Raw genomic sequence first — 25,561 nt, 5'->3', positions numbered from 1 at the left:
ACGTTCATCAAAATCTACTATATAATAAGATAGAGAAATTTGTTCAATTATATATTCATGGGATATATTTATAAAATGAACTAAAAGAATTCCCATAAGGTAAGATAAGATTTTTCAAATGATTATAACAAAATTGCTTCTTTTTTTATATCTCAAAGCTACTCTACTTTCCCTTTTTCCTAGAAAACCGAAAATTGGATCGAAAAGTACTCCCAGTTGCTACGGGTACTATTCCAAAAGGATTACCATTGTTCTAAGGTTAATGATATTGCCTAGAAAGCTACTGCAGGTGTACAAGTTAAAAGCAAAGGAAAGAAAACAATTTCGAAAAAGGGACACACATTCTTTCTCTCTCTCTCTCTCGTTCTCTCTCTCTCTGTCTCTGTCTTAATAATGTTTACAACGAATACTTGTTAATGTTTTCTTCAAATTTACACGAAACAAATACAAAATTATTTCACTGTACAAACATTTATATTTTATTACATATATGAAACACTAATCGATAAATTTGAATATCAATTTTTCTAATAATAATTTACTCTAAATTAATTTCATCAAGGATTACTATTGACAATTTAAAAACAATGTTGGTACTTACGTATTAACGCAATTGCAGCAAAAATTCCGCTAATGCGCCAATTAAGAGCAATCTTGTTGTTCGCACACAACAACCTTGTTGTTTGCACATAGCAACCGTTAGGTTTGCATTAGGGTTTTGTCAGGGTTTTTATTCTATGATTTGTCGCAACAATTGAAGGTGTAGATTGGCACATTAGCGGAATTTTGCTACGGTTACGTTAATACCTAAGTACCACAATATTTTAAGACAATATACTTTTTTACATAGCAACCAGAAAAGTCTACCAACTAAGGATCACTTTCTGCTAATCTAAAAAGTTAAAAGGTAAAAGAAGAAGAAAAAATAGAAAAACAAAGTTTCTCTTTTTTTTCGTCTACCCTCTTTTGAAAGTACAATGGAAAAGTTTTGAGAGAGAGAGAGGGAGAGAGAGAGAGAGAAAAAATATAAACTTGTTTACTATCTGCCATGGTGATCATCGTGTTAAGGCTTATCCTCGATCGAATAATACAGATGAATAAAAAAAAAGGTTGGTAAGTTAGAAGATTATAAATTTGGTCGACGAATTTTTTAAAGGTTTCCCCCCCAACCCATAAATCCCATCGTTTTCTTTTTCTTCACCTGATTTCATTTTATTTTATTTTTTTTTTTTTCTATCACACAAGGTCACGTAAAAAGAAAAGAAAAGCAAAGAAATATTTAATCGTCTAAACTGAAATGGGATACTCGAAGGATCGAGTTATTATTTAAAAGTACATATTTAAATAAAACATTAGTCGATTTACGATGTTCCTACGTTCATTTGATCATACGACCTTCTTCGGTCCAATCGAAAGTTCAAGGACGCATAAAATCGTTCAGCACGATGATGTAGTTCGATCGAAATATTTTATTCATAATTCGTTTTAACCGATTGCAACTTTTCTATTCCGTGTTTAACATTCGTTAATAAATCTGTGAAACGTTTTTCTTTGATAAATCTCTAATTGATTATTTTCAAAAGGAAAATATGGTTCTTATTAGCCGACACAAGCACAAATATAACCATCTAACTCTCTCTCTCTCTCTCTCTCTCTCTCTTACTCTCTCACTCTCTCTCTTGGGTAAAATAAATGTCGGTGATCTTCTAAATAATTTGAATAAACTGCTGAATAATAAAGCCTTTTATTTTAACCTTCGTTTTGTACGTAGATTAACTTTAAATAATGTAAAATAATTTCTTTTCTAATAACGATATTTACGTTTAATAAAAGAGAAACAAAGATAAATTCTGTCTTCCTTTTCCAATTAAATAAAAACACAGATTTGAGAGATGGGTCATAAGTTTATACATTAATAATTCATTATTTATGATTAATTTAATAACACACCTATTTGTAATCTAATTTATTTGAGATTTGTTTTTTCTTTCTTATTTTTAAAATAGAAAGACATCTTCGTACGAAGTTTCTAATTGGGTCAAAAATTTTGAAATAATTTTTTTTTTTTGGATAAACCAATTAACTTTTTCAACAAAAGTTTCGTAATTAATAATTAACGTCTAAATTTAATATTTTTTGTTTATTAATTAAATAGAAAGATTTTTATTATAAAATGAAAAGATTGATCAGAGGTTGGATTGGTTGGTCGAAAGAAATATAAATAAAAAAAAAAAAAAGAAAAAGCTTTTAAATGGAGATAGATAAACAAATTCCTAATTTGTTGGAGGATGCTTCTCTTCAAGCTTTTCCTTTCGTTCTTTTCTTCTGTTCGTATGTATACGTAAGTCTCAATTTACGTTTCTAAATCGGATGGAGAGTCGAGTCGACTTCCGCGCCACACGACATCCTCCTCCTCCTCCTCCTCCTCCTCCTCCTGTCCGTCGAAGTTCACCTTCAAGAACTTGTTGAGAGATAAGAAATAGAAAAAGAAATGGAAGCGAAGGATAGAAAAATAAAAAACGGAAAAAATAAACCACAGGTTTCTTATTTTCTCCAAGAACTTGACTGACAACCTAGAATTCTTCTCGAACTAACAGAGATAATCAAAAAATTGAGATATAAACTATCTTATCTTTCAAATTGGATAAAACTGCACACACTGTGCAAAATTTGATTAAAATCAGTTCAGTGGTTTAGGAGTCCATTGCGCACAAACAACGTGACACCTAATTTATATATATATTAAGAAGAAGAAGATTTACAATAATGAAGAATGTTTATAAAAGGTGGCTTAAAAAATCACTAGAAAAAAATTGCAGTAATTATTAAGTCAAGTTAGATTATTTAAAGTTAAATGAAAAGAGACAGCAGGTAGGAAAATTAGTTGAATAGACATACAAGGATAATGATTCAAAATAAAGTTAGATGAATTTAAGTAAATTTTAGTTCGCCATTGCGTATTATAAATTATGAAGGAAGAATAAAATCCATGCGAATGTTCGGATGATTTCCCTAAGCGCCGTTAGTATTATATACCTATCTCTAGTGGCACCTACTACTACATAGTATCTGACACCTTTATTAACTTCATCATTTTCAAGAGAACCGAACTCTCTCTCTCTCTCTCTCTCTCTCTCTCTCTTGCGAAAACGTTATAAATAATTCATTTATTGGCACGTCATAACATATAAGATTTATTTCTAACTAAATTGCATACAAATTTTAAATGTTTAAACGAATAATGTTTTTTTCTATTGAAAGAAAATTTAAAAAAAAAAGAAAAAAATGAATTTAATAAAGTCTCAGACAGTCTAATGAAATATCGATAACCATTAATAAAAACTATTGCACTGAAAGTTAAAAATAAACAATTATTTTATCGAGTTGTATATTTCATCACATTATTTTCGTTGCCCTTTTGATTTTTATCATTTACTAAGGAGTGCCCGTCTTTAAGTCAACGAATTACCTTATACTGCTATCTGATAGAATGATATAAACTATTCTATCTTTCAAGTTGAATGAAATTGCACAAAGTATGTAAAATTTGATTGAAATCGGTACAGTAGTTTAGGAGTCCATTGCGGACAAACAACGTGACACGTAATTTATATATATATATATTAAGATATGTTAAAGAACAAACACACATACCACGTTTACAGAATCAATCCGTCTGTTTTTCTCGTACTTGGTCGTAAGAATTATTCTCATAAAGAAGGTTATTTCAGATTGAAAAGGGAGAGAAAAAAAATAATAATCAACGAAGTGCTTCTTTTCAAAAAGTATCTTATGACCCATTTAATTATCTGATAGACGCGGTTTTGTAAGCTGAGATTGTAAGTACCCGCAGGGCTTACGTGTATACAATGTTGCTTGTGGTCTACGATTACCCTGAATACGAATGCATAAAGTTCTATTCCATCTCTGGTAAATTTTAATTATATATTACCATTAATAGTCAACCTGATATAAACTTTTCGAGATATATATATATATATTAATGACGTACTAATTAAAAATATTACTTTCTCCTAATAATCCATGATTTCCATAATGAAACTCATTTTACGATCATAATCATCACTGTTTTATTAATCTTTATCGTATCACGCCTTTTGTAATAATTTATTATTATTATGTTTTTTTTTTATAGCATTAGATTAAATTTTATTTTACTTTTACACGCGAGTATAATTGACATCAAATTTTAAATATAATTATAAACTGCAATTACTTTAATTTTGCTATTAAATAATACAAAAATATCTTAACAATCTATGAAATTCCTTGAAGATTGTGATTACTATTCAGTCACATTTTTTTTACAAAATTTATTTAAATCTTAATTAAACAAAATTAATACGTAAATCTTAATATATTGAAATTAGGTGTCACGTTGATTGTCCGTAATGGACTCTTAAACTACTGAACCAATTTTAATCAAATTTTACACACTGTGTGCAATTTTATTCAACTTGAAAGATAAGATAGTTTATATCTCAATTTATAATTGCAATTGACTTAAAGACGTGTGTATCGGACTGATTGTAAGCCACAGCAACGCATGCCAGGGCACCTCTAGTAAAAAAATATATTGTGTAGCATACTTGAACAAAATGAGAAATTGAAAATGAATGCTTTTGTTAGAAGGTAAATCGTGCTTTATCGTAGATCGAAGGAAATAACTTTACTATCCTCTTTTTCTCTTTTATACAGTCCGCTTTAAGCTAGAGACGTAACTCTGAGGTCATGTTAATTGATTGACATTCCACGCGCCATTCCGACCTTCCCTCTAACAAGCAAGCGCTTGCTACATCCTTCTCGTTATTTCCGTATTCTCAACGCCTACGTAGTGCGCGCGCGTACATATATAAGTACTTACTTAAGAGAATGAGTGAGATGATGATGATGATGATGGTCAAGGGGGGGTGGAGGGAAGGAAGCAGAGGGTTTTAGGAATAGGTAGGAAGAAAGTAGATGTCATCGTTCCTGTATAAATATTTATCATAGAAATTCCATGTATTTTTTTTTTTTTTTTTTTTTTATGTTTTTATTACAGAAATTTTTATACGTGATTGATATTATATACATCGTTTACACGTGTTTACAATGTTTATATTTTTATTGAATTATATTTTACAGTTTGTAGGTAGTATTCTACGTGTGTGTGTGTGTGTGTGTTATATTTTGATCATTTTATTATATTTTATTTACATTTTAGCATGATATAAATTGGTTTCATGTTCATGTTTTGTGCTGCTGAAAATTTGTTGTTATCATTATTATAATCGTGTCTTGATAAAACATTTACAGTTTACAGTTAGTATTATGTTTTTGATTTTTTCATTTGCGTATTATTTGTAAGACCGTCGCGATGAAATAAATGTTCATTTTTATTTGTAGGATTGATTTATTATTATTTTCTGTCTGTTTAAAACGAAGTAATTAAATTTTTTGTATTTTTATTTTTTTTTTATGTTTTTCATGCTAGACACACCACCTGCCACCCCCCCGCCCCGACATTTGATTAGAAATAAAAGTAAACCAACAAACAAACAAAAAGTGGTAATAAAATAATAATTTGAAAATAAATTGGAACGCAATCTGTCCAAAAATAAAAATAAAAAAATAAAAATAGAAATAAAAATTACTCGTTTTTAGAAGATAAATTTTATAGCAGGGTTCGTTAACGTTATTATGGATTCGTTTAAAGCTAACCCAAATTTTGCAGGCAGATATATATATATATATATATATAAGTTGCTCTCGATGAAACATTACATATGTATTCGTGTACATATGTGGTTATATATTTGTTTAATACGTTAAATCCTATCTCGGTTGTTTGATTCGTGATGCTTTTATCGTTGAAAGCTCATTTATATCGAATTTTTATTTTTTTTTGTTTTGTTTTTTTAAATTCGAGTATATATATATACAAAAAAAAAAAAAAAAAAAGAAAATCTTGTTAACCACAACATGTATGAGAGATCGTTTTTACATAGCGTTAAAATATCACGTTGTTTATGTAATATTTTTGTCGAGTAAGTAAATACAATGTTTTATTTTATTACATTGACGAGTTTTTCAATAAACAAAATTATCAATGTGCATTAATAAATATGTTCACGAATCTCTCTATCTCTCTTTATCTGTTGTTTTTGATTCGATGTAAATTAAATATATAAATTGAAATGAATACAATGGAAAGCAAACGTTTAATAAATATCTGATTAAATTACAATAACGGAAGGAGAAATACGATTTAATGCAAACGTGGACACCAAATTTACGGATTAGTCGATATGAATGAATATGCTTGTGCACCACGCACGTCTCTATGCGTATGTGTGTGTATCTCCATGGTAGTTTGCGAATGATCGGTTACATATGTTCAATCAAATAGCACAGAAATATTTCCAAAATATTATACAGATAAACTTACAATTCTCATTTGATAACTGTTGTTTTGAAAAAGTGTTGTAAGAAATAATGAAACATTATCTTACATAGACATAAATAATAAAAAATAAAAAAAATGTATGAATTTACACATGTATGTGTATGTAAGATAAAAATTATATTTATCAATGCACGTGATATGTTTATGAATATTAAAAGAAAAAAAGAAATAAGACGAGAAAGAGAAAATGATCATTTTCTTTGAAAGATAAAAAGAGTCGAATTTTTTTCTTCGCGTGTCTTATATTAATACGAAATGAAATAATATGGTAAAAAGATATTATACTCGCGTTTTCCATAAATTAACGACGTCAAATTTTATGCTCACGTGTTCGTCCAACCGATATCACAACCAAAGCGCAATCGTCAGTAATATTTTTGCAAATTGTTCGGTCGGCCGTATCTTGGACTAGGTCGAGCGTTAACGAACGACGCTTTTAATTTCAATTTACGCGCATGGGACATACATATTTCAAAAGAACGTTAAAAATCTCAGAGAGAGAGAGAGAGAGAGAGAGAAAGAGAGAGAGTGAGAGAGAGAAATATGATTCTTATTAGATTATATATCCAACATTAATATTTATTATTAAATTCATTATATAGTCTTATGTTTCACATCTACATTGATTTATTTGAAATTAAAATGAAATAACTTATCTCACGATTACAATGTTTGCTTGAACTGAAATTATTATTATTATTATTTACTAGAGGTGCCACGCGTTGCTGTGGCCTCACAATCAGTCCGATACACACGTCTTTAAGTCAATTGCAATTATAAATTGAGATATAAACTATCGTATCTTTCAAGTTGAATCAAACTGCCCACAGTGTGTAAAATTTGATTAAAATCGGTTCAGTAGTTTAGAAGTTCATTGCGGACAAACAACGTGACACTTTATTTATATATATTAAGATATTAGTAAAATGATTACCATGATAATCATTTTCATTAATTGTTTATTTTAATATTTGTTTTATCATTGTAATGTTTGTTACTTATATATTTTCTGTATTTATTTATTTAAACAAAAAGAAAAACAAAAAACAGTAAAAAATGTAAATATCAATTTTGAAACTGAACTTGTTTGGACTTGGAATATAGGAGGATCTATTTAAAATCTCTCACGGTATTATTGAACGACGTCAATTATTCTTAGCTAAGGTTGAACATATAGGATTGACGTATCGAGACCGATAAAAAGACGAGGTTGAATCTAACATGACGAAATTGTCTTTCGTGTCTTCTATGCTATGCTTAATAACACAAACCTTGTTTTTTTTCCTTTCTATACACACGATACATTTATATATCGATTATCTGTAACAACGAATCAATCTTTTAACAAACTTTCTCAAAATCCTTTTCATTATTTCTCCCCTACCCCCCCCCCCCCGCTTATATTCATAATTTACAGGAAATGAAACGAAAAAAAATCGTTCACGTATGAAAAAAAAAATATATATAAAAAGAAAGAGTAAGAATAGGAAAATTTTGCTCTCTCTTTCTATTTTCTTTAAATATTATCATAGCTCAGCTAATTAATCTATCTTTTGATTTAGAAATAGTTCGAGAATATTACGTGACCGGATCGCAAATATTATGAATCTCTTCTGTTCGTTATTCGAATAGTGATGAACCTCTTCGTATAATGAAAAAAAAAAAAAAAAGAGAAAAAGAGAGCGAGAAAAAAGGAATAGAAAAAAAAAGAAAAAAAGATCCAATAAAAGAGAAAAAGAAGAGAACTAGGAGGGGAGAAAGAAAAAAAACAAAAAAGGAAAAGAAGAAGGGTGGAAAAGAAAGAAAAAGTTTTAGTTCCAATAAGATTGTACGTAAAAAAAAAAAAAAAAAAAAAAAAAAGAAAGAGAACGAACCTTCTGATTTCTCGAGAAAGGTGAAAGAGATGGACAAAGTAAGAAAAAAAAAAGAAGGGGTGAGGTGAGGTGAGGTGAGCTTAATTGAGCTTTCGCCAAGGTAGAAACGACAATTAATGATCGGTGCGACTCGAAAGAGCGAAAACAAAGAGACAATGAAATTGGAGAAAGGGGGAAAAGAAGGTTGTGTGTGTGTGCTTTAGATTAAGATGGAAACCGGAGTAGATAAATTAAAGAACGAATGGTTAGAACACAAATTCCTCTTCGAGGTTAGAGAGAAGAAGATTGTAAGCTCGGTCAGTTTTGGGGACGAGAGACAGGGTAATGACAAATTCACGAGGTTATTCCAAAAGCTTCGTGCTTTCGTCAGGATTTTTCCAACGTCACGTAACCTTGCCGGCGGAAAAGAAGCTCAGATAAGCTTACACATATATATATATATATACCTATGTCCTACTATATGTCCTACGATTTTATATACATATATGTGTGTGTGGGTGGATGTGTCGTATGTAAGTAGGTACAATGTATATTCCAACTACTAGTCACCTACTACTCGACTTCGTTTTTCTAATTTATCAGCTTGGTGTAGCCTAATCTTGAAAAAAGAGAAAAAAAAAGAAAAAGAAACGAGATACAGAACGACGAGTTTATCTTCCTCGAAAACGTGAATACTTACTCACGAGCTTTCTCAAGAATATTTCTTTGAATACTAAAAAGGGTTGTTGAAATACATATATTTTATCCTAATATATGAAACACGTCGAATTATACCATAATACACAATTTTTGTCTACAAATTTATACGATATTAACCCTTAAAGTGCACACTTGGTAAAAGTTAGTTAAAGTGTACCACTGTGGGTGTTTGACACCCCAACGTGTTTGAACGCATCTCCTGAAGCTGCTATTTAATATTTAGACCTCGCAATTTTTGTAAAAGTAGTTTAAAAAAATAGAATAGGTTTTATACCCATCTGAATGAACACTAGATGGCATTAGACAAATAACCCATTTGTTCGAATTCAGTAGTAACGTTTTCGAGAGATCAAAAATTTCTTCTGGGGGTGTCAAACACCCAATGTGCACTTTAAAGGATTAAGTGTTATTTTTGTTTGGATCAACGATTTGTGTAATAAATTATAATACAATCATAACAATAAATATATAATTAAAATACAAACATTGCAAATATATAGCGTATAAAATAATGTGTGACTTGTACGGTTATTGCAATCATAGTAAATATGTAATTAGAATGCAAACATTAAACATAGATAACCTATCGATCCATAAACAAATATTATGCTTAGCTATTTTTAGTATTCCAAAAGTACACACATTGAAATAAAAGGGTCCCATAATGCAACCAACCAACCCCAAATGTAAACAAAATAGTTGGAGACGAAACGTGTGATTTAGGTTCGATAAACATTATGTAAACCTTATTAGATATACCATGTGATGCTATTAAACCTGATTAGAAAATTTATAATAGACAAAAAAAGTAGATAATTTTGATGTTTCTTTGAAATAAAAAATTGTAATTTATATACTACTTTTTATCTATAATACAAATATATACTTTTGTTACTAGTATGGTTACGTAACTTTATATATATATATATATTGCTATAATCGCGTAATTAAAGGGAGAGATCGTAATTACAAACAACGATAGATACTCGTCCCGTCTATTATCTAGACCTAATTAACCTCTATTCATAGGGAAATGTTTCACTATGAGGAAAGATAGTATAGTCTAATATATATAGTATAATATAAAATAAATATACATGTACCTATACATTGACAAAGCTTATGGTAATTACCACTAATGCTTAAATTAACACCGTGATTCCTTAAATTGCTAATACTTTTATAAACATTATTTATACAAATTTCAAATAATATATAATATGATCATTCAAAATTGTCCTAACAACTTTAATCTTTTCAATATAAAAAAAAAAAGAAGAAGAAAAAAAGAGAGAAAAAGAGAGAGAAGTAAAAGATGAAGTAGAAGAAGGGTAAACAAATAAGATGGAAGATTTAAAAAGTTTCTCGTATATCTCTGTTAACGAAGCTAAAAGCTGCCGAGTGGATCGATGAATCGGTTGGTGTATATGTGTGTGTGTGTGTGTGTGTGTGCCTGCACCAAGAAAGATAAATTAGATTTTTAAAAAGAAAACGAGTCAGAGTCTCGCCTCGCCCTTCATCTTTACTTTTACAAAGTGCCTATGCCATTATATATATATATCGTGATAAATTTATGAAAGTTAACTCGATTCGAGTAGCTTCAGAGTTTCTTCTTTCTCTGTATCTTTCTCTTTCTCTTTTTCTTTTATATATATTATCTGGTTTCTTCCTCCCACTCGCGTTTGTGAAAGCCAAAGCGAAAACGTTCGAACGAAGTTAAATTAATGGTCAATTTGCGATAAACACTCGTTGAAATTGGTTAACCGCGCCGCGCGAAGTACCAAAGGCCAGAATGATACGGCTCGTTTCCTGAATGAAATAATAGCTCATCCGTGTCGTGCATCAGAAAGGAATACACACCGATGGTTAACATTTTACAAAACTCCTTTCAAAATTATTCAAGATGAAAAAACAAAAAAAAAAAAAAAAAAGAAATAACAGCTGAATTATATTTCAATGATTTGATGTATGCATGCAACGATTAATTAATCGATCAATTCATTAAGTCCTACCTTCATTTTCATTATTTCCAATGATAATCTCGGTGTCCTTGAAGTCAGATTCCCGTAAAAGATCAAGCGGATGTTTAGGCAAGAAAACACCGTCGATCGTCGGAGCGGATGGGAATCCGAGAATACCCCAATAACTGTTCCACTGTTGTACGGATATAGTTTTAGCGTCGACAGATCTCATGCATAGCATAACGCGAGTTGGATTCTCTTGAAGCATGGTTGAATTGCAACCGCAATCGTCAACGAGGATTCGTGCAACTTCGTGAGCTTTTTCCCCGGTCATATAGCTCCAGGGTGCGTTTAGGGTGCCACTTTGAAGTATACCGCGACGTACGAGACCACGAGTTACCGGTGAAATGAGATGAAGACTGGCAGAACTACCACCAGCAGATTCACCAAAAATCGTTATCAAATCGGGATCACCGCCAAAGGCAGCGGCATTATCGCGAAGCCACCTAAGAGCCAACGCTTGATCCCATAATCCCATATTTCCAGGTGCCTCTTCGCTGTTACTTCCAAAATGTTTGTTCAAATATAAGAAACCGAATGCGCCAACACGGTACTGCATCGAGGCTATGATAACATTACTCGTAGAAGCCATTATATCGGCATCGTAAACATCTAGAGTAGCGGTACCAGTCATGAATCCACCCCCATAAATCCAAACGAGTATCGGCAAGCCGTTTCTCTCCGGGCTGTCAGGCGGCTCCGAACCCTTATGCCTCAACTTTACTCTCTGGGGTACCCAGATGTTCAAGTATAGACAATCCTCGGATATATTGGTGTTAGGATTCCACATTTCTTCGCCTTCGAAACCGGGAAAGTACTCGTATCTTTCTTGATAACAACTATTTGGTAGGATTGTTGCATTTAATATACCGTGCCAAGGTTCAATAGGTAACGGTTTACGAAAACGTAATGGACCAATCGGTGGCTTAGCGAATGGTATACCATAAAATATGTGAACATCACGATTTTCAATTTTACGACTGAATCCGCGTACGAGACCGCTCGTCGTTTCGACTACCAACGGATCCTCGTGGACGTCGTTGCGTTGTCCGAGAACATCGGGACGACCAAATCCAAGACTCTTGGAACTTAATGCAAGCACCAATTGCGCTAATATCAACGACGAACCGATCGCTTTCATTTTGTATCACTTGAAATATTCTTTTGATATTTTTTATACGTGTCTCTCTCTCTCTCTCTGTCTCTCTTTCTCTCTTTCTCTCTGTCTTTCTTTCTAGTTCTTTATAGTTTTTCTTTCTGACGTTAAAGGAAGGAACGTTTTCGCGCGCACAGCTCTAAACGACACGACAAACCCGGGCCACAGCACGCTTGGCCCGTGAGAGAGGCTCAACAAGTTAGCGAGTGGGGGAGTAACCAGCTTTTGCGCGTACGAACGCACACGATTCTCTCTCTCTCTCTCTCTCTCTCTCTCCTCATACACACACGCACGCACACATACACACACGCACACACGCCCGCTCACTCACTCACTCAATCACTACTCACTCTATCTATCTATCTATCTATCTATTCTATCTATCTATCTACCTCTCCCACCCTATATGTGTCTTACTCTCTCCCACTCTCTTTTTCTATTAGAAACTTATCTAACAACGTTTTATCCCCAAAAGACTTTTTTCTTTCGGATAACAGTTCCGGTTAGAACGATCGAGGACTAAGCAAATCCTCTTACGCACGATCCTTCTTAGCTACTCTCGCGCTAACCTTCGACCCTACACACGCGCACACCCGATACACACGCACGCGCTCTCGGTCCACCTTTCTTCCCTCCCTTTTTTTCCTCTTCCCTGTCTCTCTCTTTCTCTCTCTCTCTCTCTCTCTCTCGGTCTCTCTCGATCTATCTTTTTCTATTCACTTAACTTTTCGATTACTCGATACGAAAGGATTGAAAGGAGAATACCGCGAAAATCAAATTTTATTTCGATGTTATCTTTTTATTATTTTTATTACTGTTTGTTTTTTTTTTGTTTATTTATTTATTTATTTATTTATTTATTTCTCTGCTATTTTACGTCACATTCATTCTGTCTTCTCCCTTTTTTTTTTCTTTTTATCTTTCTTCTTCTTCTTCTTTTTCGATGTCAAGAACAATAACGGCACGTTATATTTATAACTCGTTAGATAGAGTTGAATAAAATGAGTATTAATGATTATTATACTCGTACGTTTTAATAATAATAATAAGAGAAAAGTTTCGATAATGAACAACAGAGACTACTTGTGTTCGCGCAGCGGCCGGCGTGCCGCGTTGCACGGGGTCGACTGATCGTAGAGGCATAGGTGGTACGAAGCGGAGGTAGCGCGTCGATGGTGGTGGCGGTGCTGCTGGTGCTGGTGCTGGTGGTGGTGCTGCTGCTGGTGCTGCTGCTGGTGGTACTTCCTCACCGCCACTCCTCCTGGTGCCGTTGCTACTGTTCCTGCTTCTATTCCTAATCCTACACCTAGTCTACGTATCCTAATCCCTAATTTAAGTTATATTTTTCAATTGAATCTTTTAGTCATTTTTTACAATGAAACTATTACAAAGAATGCAAATGATTCAATATTATCTCTATATTAACAAAAAAAATATATATCGTTAGATATCTATTCATTCTTATTATATTTTTTGTTCATAGATAAAAAAAAAAAAACAAAGAAAAAATAAGGAAAGAATTAAAATAGAAAAATGCGAAATTTGTCAAAGAATAGAAAAGTTATTATTCATCATCGATCCATCCAACATTTGGATGAGAGACGGAGTATGAACAAATCGAAACGCGAGATTTGATGCCCTTATCATCTCCCTTGTTCTTCCTCGCTTCTCTTCATAGTTTCTCTTTGCTTCGATGAATCCTAACGAAGTGGATAGACGCGCTAGAGAACAACGAAGATATCGGTGAATGGATTTTCTCGCTCCTCCTCCTCCTCCTCCTCCTCCTCCTCGCGGATATTACCAGTTAGCGTGCGACCACCTGGAACTTTCTATGTAGCTATCTCTTCTTCTTTCTCTCTAGTTTATTTTTTTCCCATTTTTTTATTTATCTTTTTCTTTTTTTTTTTTTTTTTTTTTATTGTATTTTCTTTCTCATTCTCCGTTCACTATCGAACCATCGAACCATAAACTACGACGACGACAACAACAACAACAACAACGACAACACAAACGGTTTAACTTTCGCGATATCCACGAATTGGACGTTATCAAAGTCGGAAAGTATCGATTTCTTCTCGAAATTCAAGCTAATCGGAAAGCAACACAACGACAACAAACTTCTACTATTATCCGACTCTATTTTCTTCTTTTTAATCCTTCCATTCGAAATACATTCGATCAAATTTAAAAAAAAAAAAAATGAACAAGATAAATTATTTCATAGGATCAATATAAAAAAAAGAAAAAAAAAACCTCCAAGTATAACACGTACTTTATATTCAACATTTTTCTATTCTACTTTATTCGATAATATCGACGTTGCTAGACATCTCGAAGGATATCTGGTAAAGTTAGGAAACGAAGGAACGGACGTGAAACGAGACTTGGGACATACAAAGATGTCCGAAATCCGTGATGTTATTATTAACAGGGAATGGTGAAAATGTGATGGGAGAAAGGGGGAGGTGTTAGAAGAGAGAAGTCGTTGGTAGAATACATAAACGATGTATAATTCTAACGAGACCTAAAGGATTCCCAAAGGTCCTTGTAGTCTCGTACGCATCACGTTGTCTCTTGGATTAATTCCTTGACTGACATTGGACTGTACTATGCTTATTCGACAGTCCCTCCCACTATCTTTGAATATATAGGTGTATCTCTTTGGTAAGTATGAATACCTACACATACACATACACATATATATATATATATATTTACCTACATATATGGGGATATATACATCAGAATAGATATGGAACGCGTAATATAGGCGCTCTCTCACTATGGCTGCTCCTTCACGAGTGTTCTCGAGCGCAAACCGGCCCGGCCCGGTCCGGCCCGTTCGTCATTCATTAAATTACATCGATTATGTGCTCGAACGATCATCGGCTCTCGAGCCAATTTGAAAACGAGCAGCTATCTTTGTCAGGCCTCCTTCTATCCATCTCCTCGTTCTCATCCACCACCACTACCACCATCATACTACCACCTCCTTCTCATCCTCCTTCTTTGACCATCCGACGTTACGAACGCTCTTGGGATGCTTCTCTCTCGTAATATCGAGTTACTCTTGCCGCAATACCGAATTGTACGATCCAACAACGATTCCAGGGTTTCTATCAATCGATATTACATTCTCTTTCTATTCAATTGAAACTATTATTTATTTGAAAGTTAAATGAAAAAAAAACCAAACAAAAGAAATCAAATTATCTTATTAATTTCAACTAAGAAGATTTCGTATTACTTACTTTCATTTAAATAATCTCGACAAATCCGAGAAAATGTCTGTGACACAATTTGGTCGCGACATTTTCGTGCTCAAAGTGATTAACTAGATTTTTCTAATCTCGCTAGAGAAATCCTCTGGTAGGAAGAGGAAAAAAAAAAGCGAAATATTTTGCAACGTTTGCGTGTTCGTCTACTTTTCTATTTAAACATACATACATATACACATATACACGTTTACTCCTCTCCCCGCACACAAACTACAGAAATAGATGAGATGTCTTCTTCTACTAACACTAATCGAATTAATTAACGCGTTACTACTCTCTTCTCTCGTAACATTAACGAAAACTACTGCGAACATTTCATCTTTCCCTCCACTTTCTATTTCTCTATCAAACCACTTTGCACGTTTCACGTCAACTTTTCTTTTACGTAGCATCACAAGATCAAAGAAAGTCTACTCGTATTTTATTTATCGAAGGGATTCCCTACGCAAGACTTCATACTACGTGTATTCCTTTAAATTCTCTTTCAATATTTCTTACATCACTTTATCTTTCTTTTTTGACATATTGTTTAACTAAATAAATATTATTCTATTATCTACATGCAAAGTTTTCATTAAATTGATTAAAAGTATTTCTTTCATTATTATTATTGTTATTATTTTATATTTAAATTATTATACATTTTAAACAACGTTGAATAGTTATCATTTTATCTTTATTTTCATATATTATCTATTTTATCTGCATTTTAAATATTTCAATAACGATTTTACGTCCATCATTTATATAACGTACGACAAATACTTGTAAAAACGTACTCTCAATATTATTTTAACATCGTTTTATAAATTATACTAGGGATGCTTCGCCACGCGTTGCTGTGGCTCACAATCAAATAATTGGCAATAAAATAATATTGCGAATTATAAATTGAGATATAAACAATCCTATCTTTCAAGTTGAATAAAATTGCACACAGTGTGCAAGATTTGATTAAAATCGATTCAATAGTTTAAGAGTCCATTGCGGACAAACAACGTGACACCTAATTTATATATATATTAAAATGATTTTTTTTAATTTATTTCAATTATAGTGAAAAATTGTATCAAATTTGAATTTGAAAATAATAAATGATTACTCGAAATTAATAGTCTTTAAATAAAAAATAAACAAAGAAAGATAAAGAGAACAATTTTGGGGATGAAATAAGACAAACAACGTCGTACATCGTTCTGTGGAATCAAAGTGGAACGATTAATCGATTTTCGATATCCAAATTGCTCGGTGGATCTATTTTAAAATTCTCAGTGCGTTTTACTATGGCATACTGCGGCGGCTTGCCTGCCTGGTAGTATCAATCTCTAACGCCGTATAATAACGAATAATATCGAATTCCGATACTACAAGCTCACACCGATTTCCATTTTTAAAGATTCCCCTCTTCTTTCGCGAGAAAAAGACGATCGCGAGATATTTATTTAAAAAGTAAAAAGAAAAAAAGAAAAAAAGACCCCCCCCCGTTCAGTCTTATCGCGAATTATGCCATGCTATTTATTTTGTTATGTGCATCGTGTTGTCGAACACGATTTGCATAACATGTTAAATACTTCAAATTATTCACTTGTTCGCAATTTAATATTAGATCGAGTCATAAGTAACTTTCGATGTGTCTATGTAGCATCTATCTTGTCGTATTTATCTACTATTAGGTGGATTTGGAAAGTCATTTCATTTTTTGCTGACACAATAATGGCATTAGTTCATGCAAACCGACAAATAGTAACTCACGTGAGATCGATAAGAGGCGGAAAATACGCCCCCTGTAGCGGAAAAGGTTAAGAATAAATGAGAAAAAAATATTGTAAGAGTATGTATGAATAGTAACAGTATGGAAATTTCCTCGTCTAAATAACGGGCCCGAAGGAGAAGTAACAAAATTTATAATTTATATCGAGTGAGGAGCCGTTAACGGCCACATCGTAACGATCGGGGACGAAGAGCAACAATTGGTCGGTACGGTTGAGGGGATAACGAGTCTCTTCCGCTGTCAATTGCTTGACAGTCCATTTGTAACTTACTCTGATTACAAATAGAACCGGCCCGCATCTTGTTACGGGATACAATTTTCAATTTGCCGATCAAATAGATTACTCTTTTCATTCGGTTGTTTCTAAGATATACACATACGCACGCATGCACACTTTTAAATAGCAAATTTTTGAATCTTGATTAGACCGTAAATAAAGAAAAACAAATACGTTACATCTTTGTCATTTAATTCAATTAAACCTTTGAGTGTTATTACAGTCTAACTGTATGCACTTTATCAATTGTTTCGACCTTCCTCTTTTTCAAAATTATTTCTTTTTATTCGATCAACAACATAGTTCATATTAGCAAAAATAAAAAAAGGGAAAAAAGTAATTCATCCCCAACGACCGCAACCTCTAAACGCGTGTGTCGCCTCCACGTTGATTGCTTTTGCCGGAAGTATTCAGCACTCAAAGAATTAAATCGAATTAAAATCACAGCTTTTAAATAATTTTCAACACACATCTCAATTTGCCGGTTTATCGATGAAAAAAAAAAAAGGAAAAAAAAAACTGTGAACGAATTCCTAAAAGAAAAGAAAAAATCGATAAAGAGAGAAAGAGGATGCACTTATTAAATTGAAAAGGAATAAAAAAAAGAAAACGCTACTCCCGATGAGATATGAAATATAAACGAAAATAAATATAAAAAGGATAGATAAACTATTTCAATAACTTTAACCCCGATACCCTTTTACCATATCCCAGTTTGATTTGAAAAGGAGGTAAAGTTAAAAGTGGAATTGGAGCCTTGTCGAAAATAACAGTACAAAGCCGCAAATAAACGGGTCATTGTTTACGTCAGCAGACGTGATCCACGATTTAGGTTTATCGAATAAAATTGTACCTACTACGAATTAATAAATGAACTTGATTCTCACGAGATCTTTCATCGAATAAAAATCAACTTAATAAATCACGATACTAATAAGGTATTTTTTTCAAAACATTTCAGATAATACAAGAAAACCTATCCTAAATTAATAATAAAACATACAATAAAATATACAACTTTCATGAGTAACTCCTAAAAAGTACATTACTCATGTGCTCGTCAATAATTTATTTAAATAATTACAACCAGTAACTCGTGCAGATTTGGACCTTTCATCCTCGGCATGATTGAGCACTGGAGGGACTTTAAATAAAAACTCACGATTTAAGAAGTTCTGCGATGGCTCCAAAACACTCCTACTTCGCAGCAAGTATTGTATCACCAAAAGTCCATCGAAGATTCATCAAAGATCCATCGAAGAATTCATTCAACATCTTTGAAGAGAAAGAGAATCCATGGTTATATCTGTAAAATAAAATAGACAAAACGATAAGTTATCTGGAATATTATCCAAAATCATGTTAAAATAAAATCGAATAAAAATGAATACTTACAATGCATTCCAATGGGACGAAGCTCAATGGCATCACGGTGATGCACACCTCGCGTGAATCTAATAACGCGGTATAAACAAAAATAAGAAACTATAGATGAGTTTCTTATCGCGAATCCGAAATTTTATTATACGACGAACAACACTGACTCTAATTCGCGTTTGATTTTAACTTATTACTCGCGCCCGATCACTGATTCTAAACTGCACTAATTCAAAGACTGCATTGCACGCAGTCAAATGCAAGAACAAAAATTTCACTCCCGGTCACTTCACATGGGCCATTCGTGCACGATTGCAATCTAAAACTGAAATAAGAAACAATACTATTAATATCATTACTATTGCAGAAAAGCATTAAAATTTTTGAGAAATTATTTCATACAAAAATATACTCACTTTGACGAATGCACGATGAATGCACGATGGGTCTCCTACCCTTATGATGATTATGAGCACACTTTTATACCGAATAAAAGAAACTTGCAAGTTTCTTAACCGAGCAAAATTTTTGATAAAATATTCAATGGTAAATAGAAAGAAATAATTTAATAATCTATGAGAGTTGACATAATTAAAAGTTAAAGTTATTAAATATTTGTGAAATTGATCAAAGTATGCAACTACTTGCTTGCAATATTACATATCAAGTATGTAATATTAGTATAAATATTAATTAAAAATCTTTAAAGTTGTCTAAATAAAACAGTAATTGTATCAGCAAACTCAATAAAGAGTAACATAAAAAATAAACCAGATTTTATACCATTCAATGCAATGAAATACTTTTTAAACTATTAAAATTAAAAAGATAACGTTAGAAATAAAATAATTAAATAATTTAATACGCTTTATTTTCGTAGATGTTGTCTCGTTGAAAGATAGAAAGCTAATAGGAAGTACGTTACTACGTAACCTTAGTAGAGGAGATTTTGAGAGTGTCGAACGTTCGGCTATTATATCTGTGTTATCGGCTGTTTACGTTTTGTTGTCGGAAATTCGACGAAGAAAATTCCTCGAGAAATTCCTGGAAATATAAATACACATTTATAATAACCTTATATATCGAGTGTATTGTTTTCTTATTCTTCCTCTTTCTCTCTCTCTCTGTCACTCCTTCTCACTCACTCTTACTCACTCTTAATAACTTTACCTATAGAAAAATCGGAATATTTATTTCGAAACTATTTTAGTATTTTACAATAATTAAGCTTCGATAAAAATGCTAGACACTTATCTTAAAGTACTTTTTTAAGAAGAACAACGCAAACGTGCCAAACGATGAAAGGTATTTTTCGAATGAAAGATAAGTTAAGATAAGATAAGAAAAGAAAATAAAAGAAAGGAATAAGAATAAAGGAAAAAAAAAAAAGTTAGAACTTTATATTCTAGAACGACGTTCCTCGATTAACGAAAATAAACGAAAGCACGTTACTCGAGAAAATTCGTATCTTCCGATAAACGATCTTCTCGAAGTATCGTAACTCCAAAGTTTATATCGACTTTTCGAAGGATTCGTTATTTGTCTTGCCATAAGAGAAAGTGAATGAAAAAGAGTGAGAAGATGAGGTGGGGAGGGGGGGGGGACAAGGGTAAAGGGAGGATAACGAAGGGGAGAGTGAAAAAGAAAAAGAAAGATAAAAAGATAAGATCTACACCCACATAACTACGTGCCCGAAATCAAAAAGTACGTTAAAGATACTGTCGTTTTTCTTCACCATCCCCCATTCTAGTATATACTCCCACAAACCATTTAGAAACCAAACAAACGAAAAAAAACTTCTTTCCCCGATAGGGAGGGAAAATAAACTTTATATAGTATCGTTATATCAACTTATGCTAAAATAATCAAGATGAAATGAACGTTCTTTTGAGGGTTACAAAATACGACTATCTTATCATAAATTATTGGTAGGCTTACTTACCAAGGGATGGTCAGGTAAGTTCCCTCGATTTGTTTAAATTTTCTACAATTACAAAATTAACAAAAGACCTTTTTTAATTAAATAAATATTACTGAGAACAAAAGCAATATCTTTGATCGATCAAAGAGTCAGGTGGATTATTCGAAGACTAGAGAATATCCAATGAGAGAAGAGACCTAGGAAGCTGATTTTCAACTCTAATACGCATCCACATATGCAAGGGATACAGCTCGGAACTTGTTGAGCTCGAATAGGATAGAAAAGGGATGTTGTTGTAGTAGTAGTAGTAGTAGTAGTAGTAGTAGTAGTAGTAGTAGTCGGTGCTAGGAACACCGACACCCCATAGGCGTGGATTTCCAGGGAAAATACTAAATCCGATTGGTCCGATTGGCTGCTCACGATGGAACGATTTAATCGGACGTAACGAGAAGAGAGATAGCAAGAGAAAGAGAAAGAGAAATAGAAATAGAGATAGAGATATATCGTTTATTCTTCAGCGATCGCCTGGAAAACGCGTTGGCGTGAATTCTGTCGGAAAGTTCCTGTTTAGAATCGAAAATGAGACTACCCACGGGATATATGAAATTTCGTATCAGTCTATTTACTAACGCGATTATTCCCATTATCTTTTCTTATATAATTTCAAATCATTTAAACGATTATACCATTGACTTTTAGTACAAATATTCGAAATATCCAATGTGAATTATCGTGTAAAATTATTCTTACCTGTTGCTCTTTGAAATGAATTAACAAAAAAAGTACATTGAGAATTAGATGAAATATACAATGAAAAAGAAAGTATCCTTTACACTTTCTTTATATAAATAAAATTTTTTTTATAGGATTACGCCCATGAGAAACATTCCTAAACGACGATCCCCGACTTACCGACAATGGCTGCACCATTCCACCCACGCTTGAACTCTATCTCTCTCTCTCACACACTCTCTCTCTCTCCATGCGATTAAATTTCGTGGACGGACTAAAACGGGCGTTTAGTCTTGCAATAAATTTACATAAGCAGACTTGGTTTTCTCGTAACGCCCACATTTTCCCTTCCATTTATTTCATTTTGCTTTTATTACCTTTTGTCCTTTGATAGAAAAGAAAAGAGAACCAAAAATGACCTTATTGCGCTTGATTTGTCAATGTTCATCCATCTCCTTCTTTCTACATTTCTTTATCTTTCTTTTTACTTCAAATGTCTCCCATGGGAGATAATTGAGCCGTTTCTACGGGTGGTCTCGGTTACCCCTTGAACTCCTATTATCTTTCTCTTTTTCTTTAGCTATCTCTCTCTCTCTCTCTCTCTCTCTCTCTATCTATCTCTCTTTCTAGTTTTCGTATCGGTAGAAAGTTCAGGGTAGGGTCGGTCGTTTCTAGCTGAAGACATCGGACCATTTTACTTGAGTTTCCTAGTGTCTGCCCTACAACGACTACTACTACTTCGAGCCCGCCTAGATTCGTAAGAAATCGATACGCTATTCTACTGCCATCTATTGGTCAACTTCTACGCAAGGATTACACGACTGACCTTACACTGACTCTTTCTCCTTTATACCGTTTTTTTGTTTTTTCATCCCTTATGCGTATCACCCTTTTCTCTGTCTGATCTATTTCGTCTTTATTCACTTTGATTTACTCATTTGGTTTACGTTCGATTGAAATTGTATCAAACAAGTTAGGTACGTTTGACAAATAATTTTTTGATAATAATTTGATTAATAATTAATTACTTGTTGATTTAATTTATTATTTAAATTTGTAATATTATTTGTCAATGAATTATTTGTGTCAATTTTATTTTTGATTACAGACAGATAATGCATTGACATTTTCCACTTACATTGGATGAAAGATAAATATTAGAGGATTTGTTAATGTTTAAGATAAAAAGATAATGTTACATTTTCTTCGTTTGACTAGATTCTTTTTAATCTTTTAGAAAAAAGACAATATTCCGAAAAATTTGTAAATTTCTTCTATGTAGAAATAAATGTTTGAGAGGTGTGTTTGTTTCTGTTCGCATATCTCATTAAAGAAAAGGTAGAGATATTTCTTCCATCCTTTAATTAAAAGATTAAAACGCTCTTTACCGCTGGAGCCATCTTTGAGTCACGTAACTTACCTTCAAGATCCTCTCGAAAGTTACTCTCGGATGTTCGCATACGTCGTTGGATAATCGTCGAAAGTCTGAAGTTACGATTTTCACGAGAACACTGTGAGAATATTAATCGTGCTTGAAGTGTAGAACGAAAATAAGACACCTCTATCTAAAACTTATCGCATAAACTTTACGATCTAAGACAAATCTTAGATAGAGGAAGACATTTTTTATACCAAATTAAAGTAAACATTTTATATTACATTAAATAATACATTATCTACACCCATTAATATTTTCCAGCTCATCGTAAGGGTGGGTATATTAAATCAAAACAAGGATTGAAATAATTGATCTTATATTACAATTGTTTATTATTACATTACAACGATTTACAGGGTAAAATAAATATTTTTTTTTAATCTTTTTACCTTGTTAACAATTACACAAACATATATATATATGAAAAATAGAGTAGAAATTTGTAATAAAAGTCTGGAATGATAAAAATTGATGGATAAGTGGAATAGTTGATAAATAAGTTCAGGTAAAAATCATTGGATGGCAGCACTATCTATGTTCGGCAGAATTTCAAAGGAAAACGTATTTGAATTTGATTGGCGACTAGGATGCTCCATCGGTAGGCAAACCATTGTACGTCAGACCCCAGTCTCATTCAATACGACCCATCGGCAAGTTGCTCGAACGTCACCGACATTTCACGACGTCACGCGTATTCAAAGTTTCGTCGTTCACAGATAGGACGAAAGGAGAAAGGACTTTCTACAATTTCGCGTGATATAGAACGAGAAGGAAAGCTTTTACGAATCCAAAATTCTTCTCTTCTATTATTATACACATTATACAAACATCAAAACACATATAAACACCTTAATAAATTTACATATATGTAAATATTAAATATTATTTCGGTTGGTTTTAGAAAAACGCGAAGAAAACTGTAGTTCCAATTTATTTGACTAACATTAGTGAAGAAAAAAAGAAAATAAAAAAGAAATTGAAAAAAGTTTGCAATCATGAAAGAAGACTACGTTTTGCTGTTTTTACTACTCACTGAAAACAAGTTTGCTATGACGCAACTACTACAACGTCGCAATGCAGATCATGGCGGCTGTTGTGCCGACGAAACAACAACCCTCTGTTTCTTACTTTCTTGGCTATTCTGTTATTTATTTCTCTTCTACTTTCACCACCACTACTACTACTACTACTACTTCCTCCTTTTATTCTTGTACTTCTGTAAATATTCTTGAATGCAAGCGCAAGGGTTGAAAGAAAATAGAAGAAAAATCGTGTGTGTCAGGCGCGAAGGAAGAAGAAGGAAGGGTTCGATCGAGTAGTACGGTGATGTTGTTGTATTAGGGAAAGGGAAAGGGTGGGATTGATAAAAGCGTGACGTTACGCTGACGTAGTCGACGTCACCATATCGAGCAGACGTTCCTGGGAGACATAGTTCATACACACACACACATACACACACACCCATACTAAAATATACTCGAGAATGCGCAGGTAGCGCACTCTTCGGGTTGAATTAAAAGAGAACGTGGGCGTTCGTTCGAGGTAGCACACAAAGCGGGCGTAGCTGAGGCTAGGCTCTTCCCTCGATGTTGCTGCTTGCCGTACTGGGATCCTTGATTTCTCTTATACCATATTAAAAAATAACAATAGTTGTATTAGTAGTAGTAGTAGTAAATATAAAAGTAGACGAAGAAGAAGAAGAAAAAGGACAAGGAGATGAAGAAGGACAAGAAAAAGAAGCTAAAAACAAGGAGATCGTTGAAACTTTTTCCTTTTCCTTAGAGACGTCACCTTCGAGAAAACATTAAACGTTCACTTTCCTTTTCTCTTATCTCCTTTACCCCAACCCTCTCTAACGAACCAACCAACAAACCACCCACCCACCCACTCCACTGTTCTTTCAAAATCGATTAGTTTCTCTTCTCTTTCTCGCACCCTTAGGCTCTTTCTTTCTTTCTTTTTGTTTTCTCTCTCTCTTTCTCTACTATCATCTTCTCTACTCTCGTAGCTAACGTATCAACGATGAAAAAATGATGGAAAGATTACGAAGAGTTGAACGAAAGAGAAAAGAAAAAAAAAAAAAAGAGAAAGAAAGAAAGTTTTACCTGGCACAAGTAGGGGGCCTCATCTTCGCGGATCTTAAGACGGAAGCAGACACCCCTACTACTTCGTCAAAGATATTTTCTTCGTTCCAACCCTCCATTCAGTCTTTTCTTTTTTTTTTTTTCTTTTTTTTTTTCACATAAATAAGACAAGCGTTTCTCGTGATACGACGGTGTACACGTATCAACCGTTAAAAGAATATTAACGTGTACCTGTATGCATAGATAATATGCAAAGTTACGCAATATCTCGACCATCAATGTTCCCATCCACCCCATAAAATTACATTTTCCGATAAGTTTCTTTCGGTGTTACTTGTAATGACATTTTTCCTATGACCCGACCTTTTCGATCATCCTTCCTCCTCCTCCTCCCCCTCCTCCCTTTCCCCCTGTTCTGTTCTGTTCTGTTCATCCTCCGTTCAAACCGCTTGCCACTTTCTCTGGCC

General features: G+C 33.1%; 1 protein-coding gene across 1 annotated transcript in view; it reads right to left on the bottom strand.

Moving 5' to 3' along the window:
• AChE-2 (acetylcholinesterase 2) overlaps positions 1-13,357 on the bottom strand; it is a 153,027-nt gene extending 139,670 nt beyond the window's left edge. Inside the window, exon 1 of the mRNA XM_015332509.2 lies at positions 11,052-13,357. Within this exon, the coding sequence (XP_015187995.1) occupies positions 11,052-12,201 (1,150 nt within the window). The 5' untranslated portion in view covers positions 12,202-13,357. The remainder of the gene's footprint in view (positions 1-11,051) is intronic.
• Positions 13,358-25,561: the final 12,204 nt, after the last annotated feature.

This window comes from Polistes dominula, unplaced genomic scaffold, assembly GCF_049000335.1.
Source record: "Polistes dominula isolate Pdom_NZ unplaced genomic scaffold, Pdom_raw_medaka contig_25, whole genome shotgun sequence".
Lineage (NCBI taxonomy): Eukaryota > Metazoa > Arthropoda > Insecta > Hymenoptera > Vespidae > Polistes > Polistes dominula.
The sequence above is the reverse complement of the archived record's forward strand: the minus strand, read 5'-3'. Positions and strand labels throughout refer to the sequence as shown.